Source organism: Camellia sinensis, chromosome 6, assembly GCF_055761805.1.
Source record: "Camellia sinensis isolate YWXY chromosome 6, ASM5576180v1, whole genome shotgun sequence".
NCBI classification, from domain to species: domain Eukaryota; kingdom Viridiplantae; phylum Streptophyta; class Magnoliopsida; order Ericales; family Theaceae; genus Camellia; species Camellia sinensis.
Genome location: NC_138966.1, coordinates 87,246,728 through 87,259,761, shown reverse-complemented (window position 1 = coordinate 87,259,761; position 13,034 = coordinate 87,246,728). Strand labels below are relative to the sequence as shown.

General features: G+C 38.6%; 1 protein-coding gene and 1 long non-coding RNA gene across 52 annotated transcripts in view; one reads left to right on the top strand and one right to left on the bottom strand.

Annotated features, from left to right (window-relative positions):
* The window catches only part of LOC114304089 (MADS-box transcription factor 23), an 80,545-nt gene extending 72,696 nt beyond the window's left edge, over window positions 1-7,849 (top strand). For 3 of the 12 annotated variants that reach the window (XM_082874132.1, XM_082874133.1, XM_082874134.1), the window contains exons 5-9: window positions 6,667-6,766; window positions 6,849-6,890; window positions 6,979-7,020; window positions 7,192-7,334; window positions 7,429-7,849. In XM_082874132.1, coding sequence (XP_082730258.1) covers window positions 6,667-6,766; window positions 6,849-6,890; window positions 6,979-7,020; window positions 7,192-7,334; window positions 7,429-7,444 — 343 coding nt within the window. In that variant the 3' untranslated portion in view covers window positions 7,445-7,849. Of the gene's footprint in view, window positions 1-6,666; window positions 6,767-6,848; window positions 6,891-6,978; window positions 7,063-7,191; window positions 7,335-7,425 lie in introns of all 12 variants that reach the window. The other 9 variants (XM_028249264.2, XM_082874130.1, XM_082874131.1 and 6 more) reach the window with 3 other exon arrangements.
* LOC145792755 (uncharacterized) overlaps window positions 1-13,034 on the bottom strand; it is a 95,881-nt gene that overhangs the window by 64,384 nt on the left and 18,463 nt on the right. For 6 of the 40 annotated variants that reach the window (XR_014332573.1, XR_014332570.1, XR_014332569.1 and 3 more), the window contains exon 3: window positions 8,205-8,264. The exons of 17 other annotated variants lie outside the window; for them this stretch is intronic. This is a non-coding gene — a long non-coding RNA (uncharacterized LOC145792755). Of the gene's footprint in view, window positions 1-4,673; window positions 4,764-8,204; window positions 8,320-8,692; window positions 8,988-13,034 lie in introns of those variants that run through there. 17 more of the 40 variants (XR_014332563.1, XR_014332562.1, XR_014332558.1 and 14 more) reach the window with 9 other exon arrangements.

Sequence of the window (13,034 nt, the reverse complement as noted above, 5' to 3'; positions counted from 1 at the left end):
CAGCATAGGCCACCAGGTCCAAAGAGGAAGTAGAGGACAATAGTAAGCCTTGAAATATGGTACCCCTGAGATAGCGAAGAATGCGAACCAAAGCAGCCCAATGGGTAGAGCGAGGAGCAGAAACGAACTGACTAACCACATGAACAACATAAGCAAGATCAAGGCGAGTGACTATCAAACAAGCTAAACAACCCACAAGCTCGCGATATAAAGTAGGATCATCTAGAGGGACACCATCAGTAGAATTAAGCTTCACATTAAGCTCAATAGGTGTATCAGAAATCTTAGTATCAGTAAGACCAGCACGGTGAATGACTTCATTAGCATACTTAGCCTGAGACAGAAAATAACCCTTTGGAGAAGAAGCAACCTCAATACCAAGAAAATACCGTAATGGACCCAAATCTTTCATTTCGAAGGTGCGGAAGAGATGCTGCTTGACCTCAGAGATAGCAGAAGAGTCAAAGCCAATGATGATCATATCATCCACATAGAGTAAGAAAGCAACAAAACCAGCCGATGTATGTCTCAGAAATAAAGCAGAGTCGGAAGTAGAACAATGAAACCCAAGCTCGATAACAGCAGTTTGAAAGCGATCATACCAAGCACGAGGAGACTGCTTCAGGCCATACAGAGCACGCCGAAGACGACAAACTTAGCCAGAGGAATGGGGAAGACCAAGAGGAGGACGCATGTAAACCTCCTCAGTGAGATGGCCATTAAGAAAAGCATTCTTAACATCCATCTAATAAAGAGGCCAAGAACGAATAGCAACGACAGAGATCAAAGTACGGACAGTAGTCATCTTGGCAACAGGAGCAAATGTTTCCTCATAATCAATACCATACTCCTGAGAGAAACCTTTGGCAACCAGACGAGCTTTGTAGCGCTCAAGAGACCCATTAGAATGAGTCTTGACTTTGTAGACCCATTTGCAACCAATCAAGTTCTTACCAGCAGGCAAAGGAACCAGCTCCCAAGTACTAGTTTTCTGTAGAGCAGACAACTCATCGTCCATAGCGTGAACCCAATGAGGGTCTTGACATGCCTCTTTGTAAGACTGAGGTTCTGAAAAAGAGTGAATAGCAGACAAAAAAGTACGATAGGAAGCAGAAAAACATGTATTAGACTAACCTAACTTGTTTGGAGGATGACGCGCTCGAGTAGGATATCGGTGTGCAGCAGGATCAGAGTCGGCAGCAGCAGGAGGATCAGCAGTAGGGGTAGAGACAACTAGTGGGAGAGGAACCTTGCGACGAGAATAAACTAACAACGGAGGAGGAGAACAAACTGAAGGATGAGAAGTAGCCAGAGGTGAAGTAGGAGGAGAAAATGAAACAAGCTCATAAGGAACTGTGGAGATGTACTCATCAGACGGTACCTCAGAAGGGAATGGGTCAATGTGAACCAAATCCTCTTTGGAAACTGGAGCAGTGACAGGAGGAAGCTGAAAGTAAGGTAGACGTTCGAGAAAAGAAACATGACGGGAAACACAAAAACGACGGGAAACAGGGTCGTAACACCGATAGCCTTTCTGAGTAGGACTATAACCTAAAAAGACACAGAGGACAGACCGGGCACTAAGTTTGGTCCTATCTTTGCAGGGAAGAAGGACAAAACAGGCAGACCCAAACACACGAAGGAGGGAGTAGTTAGGAAGTTGGGAGAACAAAGCCTCATAAGGAGACCGACCAGAAAGAATGGGAGTAGGCATGCGATTGAGAAGAAAAGCAACAATAAGAACTGCCTCCCCCCAAAATGGAGCCAGAACTAAGGCAGAGATAAGAAAAGACCTAGCTGTCTCAAAGAAATGACGGTGTTTACGCTCAACGCGACCATTTTGGGCAGCTGTATCTGTACAGGAAGTGAAGCTTGTAGGGATTAACCAGCTTAGGGTTTGATAGAATATCATCCCCTATTTATAAATGAAGATTAGGGTTTACAAGATGAGACAATTACAAGTCGAGCCCTGAGGGCATAGAATAATTACAAACCAAAAAAGCTCAGATAATAATATAATATGCTAACACTCCCCCTCAAGCTGGTGCGAAGATATCTCTCATACCCAGCTTGCCTAATATGTCATGAAATGGTTTATTCCCAACCCCCTTGGTGAGAATGTCAGCAAGTTGTTCACCAGACTGGACAAAAGGAGTACAAATGGTACCACTAGTGAATTTCTCCTTAATGAAGTGGCGATCAATCTCAACATGTTTTGTCCTGTCATGTTGAACTGGATTGTGAGCGATGTTGATGGCAGCCTTATTATCACAGTATAACCGCATGGAGTCCGTCTGATCAATACCTAGATCACTCAACAATAACTTGATCCATAAAAGTTCACACACACCTTGTGCCATAGCTCTAAACTCAGCTTCTGCACTTGACCTGGCAACCACATTCTGTTTCTTACTCCTCCAAGTAACTAGGTTGCCTCCAACAAAAGTGCAATACCCTGAAGTCGATCTCCTATCCGTTACTGATCCAGCCCAGTCAGCATCTGTATAGGCGTCCACACGAAGATGATCATACTTTGAAAAATAAAGACCCTTACCAGGAGCAGACTTCAAATACCTCAAGATTTTCATGACAGCCTCAAAGTGAATCTGATGAGGAGCATGCATAAACTGACTAACCACACTGACAGCAACAGCAATATCAGGACGGGAGTGAGATATGTAAATGAGCTTACCCACTAATCGTTGATAGCTCCCCCTATCAACAGCTTCTCCTCCATCATCCCCTAATTTCTAATTGGGTTCCAATGGAGTGGCACGTGCCTTGCAGCCAAGCATCCCAGTTTCCTTCAACAGGTCAAGCACATATTTTCTCCATGAGATAAATATCACATCCTTAGAACGAGCAACTTCAATTCCCAGAAAATACTTCACGCTTCCTAAGTCTTTGATTTCAAACTCACTAGCTAAATATTTCTTCAACAGAGGTATTTCCCCACTATCATTGCCCGTAAGAACTATATCATCTACATAAACAATAAGTGCTGTAATCTTATCACGTGAGGAATGTTTCACAAACAATGTGTGATCTGCCTGACTCTATTTGAAGTTATATTTAAACATAACCTGAGTGAGTCTCTCAAACCAAGCCCTTGGAAACTGTTTAAGACCATATAATGACTTCTGAAGCTTGCATACTTTGCCTTCAGTCTGATGATCCTCAAAACCAGGAGGAATGTCCATATATACCTCTTCTTCGAGGTCACCATGGAGAAAGGCATTCTTGACATCAAACTGATAAAGCGGCCAATCTAGATTAGCTGCTAGAGAGAGAAGTACTCTGACTGAATTCATCTTAGCCACGAGTGCGAAGGTCTCCTGATAATCAATGCCATATGTCTGAGTAAACCCTTTTGCCACAAGTCTTGCCTTGTAACGCTCAATGGACCCATCTGCTTTGTGTTTCACAGTATATACCCATTTACATCCCACAGGTTGTTTGCCCGTAGGTAACTCAGTCAATTCCCAAGTGTCATTCTTCCTAAGTGCTTTCATTTCCTCAATCATGGCTAGTTTCCACTCAGAGATAGCAGGGCATCCTGAAAATGGTTAGGAATGCTAACAGAGGAAATTTTGGACACAAACGCTCTATATGAGGATGACAAATGAGAGTAGGACACAAAATGTGAGATAGGATGTTGAATACAAGATCTCACACCCTTCCTCTTAGCAATAGGAACATCAAGATCAATGGACTCAAGAGATTCAAAGTTACCTAGACTCTCATCAGAAGCAGGAGATGGCAGTGGAGGAGCAGAAGTGGTCCCTTGTATCCAGTTAACTTGTTGTCTGTCTATGTCCCGGACATAAACATGCCCGTCCTTATCCTTGGTAACATTGGGTTCTATAGTCCCAGTAGAAGAGGGTGGTGCAAGAACAACTGGTTCCACCATAGGAAGCACAGTAGAAGAGGGTGGTGCAAGAACAACTAGGTCCACCATAGGAAGCACAGGACTCACTTCACACCAAGGCTCCCCCGAAAATAAGGACGGTGACACCGGAGAGGACAAGAAATAGGATTGGGACTCAAAGAAAGTAACATCTATGGACACAAACCACTTACGAGAAGAAGGGTGGTAACATTTATACCCCTTTTGAGTAGGAGAGTAACCAAGGAAAACGCACTTGAGGGAGCGAGGGTCCAACTTACCACGAGAAGGAGAGTGATTATGAACAAAACAGACACAACTAAAATTTTGGGAGGAATAGAAAACAAGGACTGAGAACCTAGGAGGACGTGAAGAGGAGCTTGTTTTTGCAAGACCTGGGTAGGGAGACGATTAATAAGATGGGCAGCGGTGAGAACAGCGTCGCCCCAACTCCTAAACCAAAAAGGAAATACAAATACAATACTATCATGACTCTAATACAATCATGCTTCTAATAGGACTCTAAGTTTCATTTGTAAGACTCACAATATATTTCACAATATAATCTCACAGGCACAGCAATAGGGCAATGCAAAAAAAAAATTATCAATGCTTATCTCGGCCCAATAGCATATGACACAACATTGAGGAAGTAAAGAACAGTTTTGTCTTTCATATGCCTTCCAAATAATCTCTATGAGCGACAAAAATTGGAACATTAGAATCATCAATGATCATATCAAAAAAGGATTTGCAAGAGAATTCCAAAAGATGAAGTGCCTCTAACCTTTTGTCCTTAGAAGCACTTGACAAAGAAACACCATCAATGATTGCTGATAATGAAACAAATCCACTGGCTTCACAGTCATTCAGATTTCTAAAAAAATGAAAGTTCCAGGATAACTAATTAGAGTTGGAGAAAACAAAGGAAGGAATGGAATCATTATACGATTGATATGACTGATACAATTGTGAAAATAAAGTAGCAAATCAAAGATGCTCCCCTCCAAACATCATTGTTCACCCCCATTACCCACAACAAGATGAGTAAACTGACAAAAATGTGATAAACCCTGGGAAATAGACTTCCATGGAGAGCAAGAGTTCCCCTCTATCAACCACACAGGAATTCCCTATTAACTGTAATCCATGTTTGCTTTTGATAACCACATGCCATAAAGAATTACATTCTCCTGGAAACGTCCATAATCACTTACCAACCAATGTAATATTTGTTTCAACAATATTACCCAAACTAAGCCCCTATTATTCTTAGGCAAAGGTACTATATCGCAATTAATTAAACGGTCTTTTTTCCCCTCACCACCTCATTCCTAATTAGTACTATATCCCAATTAGGTGTATCAATTCTTAACTAACTACCTTGGTCGGTTGAGGAGGAAGTGAAGTTTGGCCCCATCCATTCCTTTTTCGCAGCTTCACTGATCAGGAGACCACGTAACGTGCACATACAACAGCAATATTCCAAGAATACTGAATAATTTTCCCATTATTGATAAAGATATTAATCTAAATAGTTACGATGTCCTATCTCGAGTTCGAGTCACCCCAAGGGGCCATTGGAGATTTGCTTGGTCGTTAACTTCAGAGCCCTGGCATTAGTTAAGGTGCACGCAAGCTGGCCCAAATGCCTAGTTATTAAAAATTAAAAAAAAAAATTAAAAAAATAAAAAAATCATTTTCTTAATCTTCTTAGCCATAGCCACAGGAACTCTGAACAATAAAAATTAAAAATTAAAATACTAGATAGGACTGACTGGACCCATTCATAAGAAGTAAAATAAATAAATAATACCGAATCCTAAGAATCCTAAGGCACCGCTCATAGTAGAAAATCTTGTGGCCAATGCCAGGTTGAAATTTCAAGGCACTACTAAACTAAAAATTATGTTGCAGCCAATGCAAAAGACTCTCACCTACATTGAAGTCTAGGAGAGGTAGTAGGTAGGCAACCGTCCTCCATGAATGTTTCATTTCTTTGAATATCAACTACTTTCGATATTTCAATTTCAATAATTTGATTTCTCAAAGTATTCTAACGTCTTAAAATTCTGCTTGAAGTGATTTCAACAAGTCATGCCATAGGCCAAACACAAAGTGAAATCCTCACACATCATTCTAAGGTTATTATTGCTGCCTCCAAGGATGCCTCATCTACCCCTTGGTGCTCCTATCGCAATGTCCAAAGCCACATCAGATAAATTTGTTTTTTAAATGGACAAATATATAAAGTCTCACATACACAAATAAAATAAAATAAAAAAATATGAAGAGCTATTTTTTAATAATTGATGTATTACAGTGAGCCATGTAGATTTTTTTTAATTTTTTATCTCTACATATAGCAAAGCCAAGGATGTAAGCCAAAAAGGGGTGAAGGAGATTGATATATGAGTATGCTTATAGCATAAAAAAATTAAAAAATAAATAGTCATTACTCTAATTCACTTGACATACTACTTCCCCTACCATCAACTAGTATTGAATGTGAGGGGCAGAAGATGGGAAGTTAACCAAGTAGAAGCAGTCAAACTTACCTTAAAAAGTAGAAGTTAACAGTAAGCAGACAAGACTTTGATCTGAAGGTGGAAGCAGATATCTTATAGACCTCAAAGATAAGAATGAATAACATTAACAAAAGATTAACTGTTGGAAGAAATAACCCTTAGCATCCCACAGATTTGCCTCATTTAAATAACTAGTGACATAAAAATAAACACCAAGGTAAATTATCCTATATATGCAATTGACCATTGCAGGCAAATGATGGGAGAAGAGCTCTCCGGTTTGAATGTCAAAGAATTACAAAATTTGGAGAACCAACTGGAAATGAGTCTTAAAGGTGTTCGTATGAAGAAGGTCTGAAACTTCCATGCCCTACATTCCTATGATCTTCTATATACTCCCAAAGTTGGAATTAACGTACTTGTTAATTTTATAGGACCAAATTTTGGTTGATGAAATTCAAGAACTAAACCGAAAGGTCAATGTTGATTACTTTGCAACTAATTGTCCTCTTTTCTCTTCAAGTTTCACTTCAACTAAATAAAATTTCATTGCCTTTGTTGCAGGGAAACCTTATTCATCAAGAAAATGTGGAACTCTATAAGAAGGTAAACCTAATTCGTGAAGAAAATATGGAATTATATAAGAAGGTATTCATATAGAAGACTAATACAACTTCAAATATGCCATGAAATAGATAACCTCATTTCCATCATCAAACTTAAATCAAAATGCAAGCTGTTTCGTTGTCTCAGTAGAAACATTTGCGCATCCCCCAGGTTTATGGAACAAGGGATGTAAATGGAGCAAATAGAAATGCTCTGCTCTCAAACAGTTTAAGCATTGGAGATGACTCGCATGCACCTGTCCATCTCCAGCTTTGCCAGCCACAGCAACAAAACTATGAACCACCATCAAGAGGGTAATTTCCGGTTTATACACTTCAATATATCAGTTAAAAATTCTAAATATTTTGCCAGAATCTTGATCCCAACTTGTTTCTGGGAATGCAGCAGACTACAACTGCATTAGAGAAGAAGATGGATCGTCCATGGATGGATGTAATTGATTTCTTATCAATCAAAGGCCCCATGGTTCCATAGTTTAATGCTTCTATTAGTGGGAAGTGGTATATGAACCACAGACCATTCAGCATAAAGACTTCAATTCAACATTATCAATGAAATCAGCATTAGAAAGTGTGACGTAGTCAAAGAAACCAGCTATGTATGTAAAGTTGAGACAACAAAGAATAAAATGCTGTTAAAAGGCAACGCATGACAGGTGACTTTCAGCGATCTGAATATCCTCAATTACTTCTTCTTCTTTTGATAAGTGAATAATTACACTTCAGGTGGACAACTAACAATAAGTAGTTTGTATACTTGCCTTGGTAAAGATTGTCTGAAAAAGATGAACCTATTTATTTTGGTTAAACATAATGCCACCCGCAGCATGCAGGTAAGTTAGAATAAATTGAATAAATGCAAGCAACAAAAGGGTGAAATTTATAAAAGAAGCATTTCAAACAAAATATTTGAAAGACTTTATGGCATTAAAAGCAGAAAAAGCACAGCGTGCTCCATATTAATAATAATATTATAAGTGAAGAGTAATATTATAAGTGAAGAAGTATACGAAGTAATCTAAATCTGTTCAACACCTAAGCCAAAAGAAACGAACATCCAAAAGGGTCTTTTACTCCATTCAGAAAAAGAGATATCTCAATATGCATTCCAGATGATTTCAACTCTGCTAATAAGGTCGTATAAAGGGATCACATAGTGTCTACCTTATTATATTGCTTTGACTTTATCTTCTTTGAACCAATTCTACTTTCTCATTACATCTTCTGTGTAAAAAAAAAGAGAGGCCTTCACATGCATAAGCAATCTTGGACAACCTCACTAAACCAAATACACAGAAGGAAGCTGTAATATGAGTTATAGATAATAGATGGAGAGAGACACGAGAAGCAGACAAGTCTATACACATGTACAGAGCCACACTTCAACATGCAAGCTAACAATGCTGTACCTTATGATAAGACTGAAGTTGTGAAGTTTGACTTAAACAATAAATCAACAGAAAATCTACTAGCTTTGCAGCAATCTACCACATAGATCAATCAGATTGGACCTTCTCAAACTCTAACATATTCTATATCGGGAAAAAAAATGAATGTTGCATTGTACGAGTACAATATGCATAACAAGGCACTTGAGTGATAGAATGAAAAACTTACACCACAGAAACCTATTGCCATTGCAATAAAAAAAAAACTATAATGTCCCTTGATTACTAGAAGACTACAGTCAAGTACAAGAAAGAAACCTAACCCCATGACTGCAGAAGAACTCCTTCGGTCAAGTAAAGGAAAGAAGCCTACACAACCCTGGCTTTGCCGCACACATATTCTAAAACAAGTAGCTGATAGATAGTTTTTCTAGTGAATTTTAGATAACAAATCTTTAATTGAGAGAATCCACAGCAACAGCTACAAGCTGATAATGTTGTGTCCCACTATGAAACTTACAGTAACAACTCCACAGATATTACAAGAGACAATTGACAACTGTAATCAAAGCATCCACCTTTCCAGAATTAGACATGAAATCAACCAACATTAAAAGTAGGGAAGAAATTTTGCAAAAAAAATGAATAAATAAATATCATTTTTAGCATTAGGCATGATGGCATTTTATAGTCAGATATGGGATTCAGACGTTACTCAGAAAGGAAATGCGAATTTACAACATTCCAGAGAGCAAGAAATCAAAATCAAAAGAAATATTCAAAGAAACTCTATGATCACTGACATTTTATCCACATGGCTTGCAAATTAAAGGGTGAGCCAACAGTCAAGGGTGATTCCATATTCTGAACCATCTAATGTTTTATCACGATGCTTCAAAGCATCAATGTCTTTTGAGTAAACACATCAATTTTAAATTCAGATGGTCAACATCATATCAGTACATTTTCAAATTCATGACTTATATTGTGGTCGCCAAGTGCAATTAGTCTAAAACATGTATCGTTGTGATTGAGAGGTTTTGAGAAGGTCGAGCAGCAAGTCATCCCTCGTTAAGGGAAAAAGGTAGAAAGCAAAAAGTCTAGTTCCTACTTCCCTTCTCATTTGAAAGGGGAATGGATGTCTTACTGACAGTGATTAAGGAAGAACCTTTTTGCAGAGGAGAGCAATAGGCTTGAAATCAATAAATTCTAAGTTCAGAAGTAATCACCAAAACAAAAGGGCAATTTGAGAGGGGAAAATAGCATGTTTAGAAAAATAAAGCATATAAAACAAATGCAAGTATTCTATAATTAGGCGAAAGTTCAAAAGCTGATGACAATGAAAATTTTAACAGGAATTCAAGGAGAAAATCCCCCCAAAAAAAGAGACTATCACTGACAGAGGGAAAAACATGACATTAAGATGTCATCTAAAACTTAAAATGAAAATTCAAATAAAATCTGTAGAGAAATCCACATAGTTGCAGTACTACAGATTAAACTTGATTTAAAGAAAAGTAAGTGTAAAAAATAATAGGGAACTTACCAATAAGTCCCATATACAAAGTTCAAAACTCATCTAATCCCAAAACAAAACACTTGCACCAATTAGTCCTATATATTTTTAATTGTTATCAAAAAATCTTTTTTTTTTTTTTAATTTACAGACGCTGTTACATCCCATTACCGTCGAACTTCCGTCAGACGGTCACTGGAGACTCACCGAAATGTTCAACATCATCGGGAAGTCGTCGGAGTATCGCCAGAAAGTCGAAGTATCGCCGGAAGTTCACCGGAGTGTTACAAATGTCAATGGAAGTCACCGGAATGTATAGAACGTTCGCTAGACGCTAAGAATATCATTGGAGACTCACCAGAATATCCATAATATTGCCAGAAAAAAAAAATGAATAAATAGAGAAATTAGAGCGAAAAAAACTTAGAAAATATGAAGAAGAAGAATTCCGAAAAATATGAAGAAGAAGGAATATATTTCTGTTATATTCAAAACTTCTTATCTTACAAGACCAAATGACACTCCTTATATAGGAGATATTACAAACATCATCATAACCCATTATATGCCACTTACATATTATATATTACCACTATCTACCACTATCATATTATATACATGTCACTATCTACCACCAACACCACTATCATATTCTATACATGCCACTATCTACCACCAACACCACTATCATATTATATACATGAACACAATTTCCAGCACTCCCCCTCAAGCTGGTTTGAAGATATCTTCCATAGCCAGCTTGCTAGTCAGCTTATCAAATTGCTTCTTGTGTAGTCCCTTCGTTAGCACATCAGCTAATTGTTCACCTGTTGGAAGGTAGGTCATACAGATTATGCCAGCATTGATTTTCTCCTTGATGAAATGTTTATCCACTTCTATATGTTTTGTGCGATCATGTAGAACTGGATTATGAGCTATAGATATAGCTGCTTTGTTGTCACAATAGACCTTCATAGGTGTCGGGTGAGAAAGCTTTAATTCTTCAAGAATTCTTTTAATCCACATTACTTCACAGATTCCATGGGCAACAGCTCTGAACTCTGCTTCTGCACTACTTCTAGCTACCACATTCTGTTTTTTACTCCGCCATGTAACTAGGTTCCCACCTACAAAGGAGCAGTATCCGGATGTTGATCTCCTGTCTGTAACACTTCCTGCCCAGTCTGCATCTGTGTATACTTCAACTTGAAGATGTCCATGTTTCTTGAACAGTAAGCCTCTCCCTGGAGTTCTTTTCAAATATCTTAAGATCTTATAAACGGCCTCAAAGTGCTCTGCCCCTGGTGAGTGCATGAACTGACTTACCATGCTGACTGCAAAGGCAATATCAGGCCGCGTATGAGACAAGTAAATCAATTTCCCTACAAGTCGCTGATATTGTTCTCTCTCTTTGACTTCTTCAGCCTTAGCAGCTTGTAACTTCAAGTTAGGCTCGATCGGAGTCTCCGCCATCTTACAACCAAGAATACCTGTTTCTCCAAGGAGATCAAGAACATATTTTCTCTGATTAACGAATATACCTTCCTTGGATCTTGCAAATTCCATTCCGAGGAAATACTTGAGGGCTCCCAGATCCTTAATGTGAAATTCTTTTGCAAGTTTCTCTTTGAGGGCTGCTAACTCTGCTTCATCATTACCAGTTAAAATGATGTCATCAACATAAACAATCAAAATTGCAATTTTACTGTTTTTTGAATGTTTATAAAATATTGTGTGATCTGCTTGACTCTGCGAGAAGCCACAACTGATAACTGCCTTCCCAAAGCGTTCAAACCACGCTCTTGGTGATTGTTTGAGTCTGTATAATGACTTGTTCAATCTGCATACTCTGTCACTTCCAAGTCTCTGCTCAAATCCCGGCGGTAGGCTCATGAACACCTCATCTTCAAGATCACCATTGAGAAATGCATTTTTAATGTCAAGTTGATGTAGAGGCCAATCTGAATTTACTGCAAGAGATAACAGTACTCTGATGGAATTTATTTTAGCAGCAGGAGCAAACGTCTCCTGATAGTCGATCCCATAAGTTTGAATGAAGCCTTTAGCCACCAGTCTCGCCTTGTATCTCTCAACGCTTCCATCTGCGTTACATTTTATCGTAAACACCCATTTACACCCAACTGTTTTCTTGTCTTTGGGTAGATCAACTATCTCCCAAGTACCACTTCTCCTTAAAGCATTCATCTCTTCCATGACTGCTAATTTCCAATTCGGATCATCCAATGCTTCCTGTATATTCCTTGGAACAAACAAGTGTGAAATCCTAGATGTGAAAGCTCTATGGTTTTTAGACAGTCTTTGATAGGAGAGGTAATTTGCAATAGGATGTTTAATGCAATTTCGGACACCTTTCCTAATTGCTATAGGTACATCAAGGTCGGAAATAGAAGGAATAGGATTACCTAAAATTTCGATGCCAGAACTCGGGTGGACATTCGGGTCATTAGGATGGACATTCGGGTCATTATTCCTCAGATGAAATCGCTTCCTAGTATAAACCTGAAGCTCAGGATTTAGATCATTTTGTAGTACTTCTCCCCCTAAACAAGAATCTTCTTGACTAGGCACCATAGAACTTGGTTCTCCTAAGTGATCATTATCAGACAGATGCGGTTTTTGTGTAGGATAAATGACATTGGGGAGCGGGATAGAAATATCCCAAAAACGGTCTTCTACTCCACTTGTCTCCCCCTGAAGAGAAATGTTGGGGAAATAGGATTTTGTTTCCACAAATGACACATCCATACTCACATGAAATTTCTTGTTTTGAGGATCGAAGCACTTATACCCCTTTTTGTTTGAGGAATAACCCAAAAAAACACATTTTATAGCACGGGGGTCAAGTTTTGAACGAAATTGACTGGGAACATGAACATAGGCAGTACATCCAAAAACTTTGGCTGGTAAATCAGAAAACAACCTCGTGTCAGGAAAAAAAGTTTTGAGACAATCAAAAGGTGTTTTGTATGTTAACACCTTTGTAGGCATCCTGTTTATCAAATAAGAGGCTGTTAAAATTGCTTCACCCCATAAATATTTAGGAACATGCATGTAAAACATTATAGCACG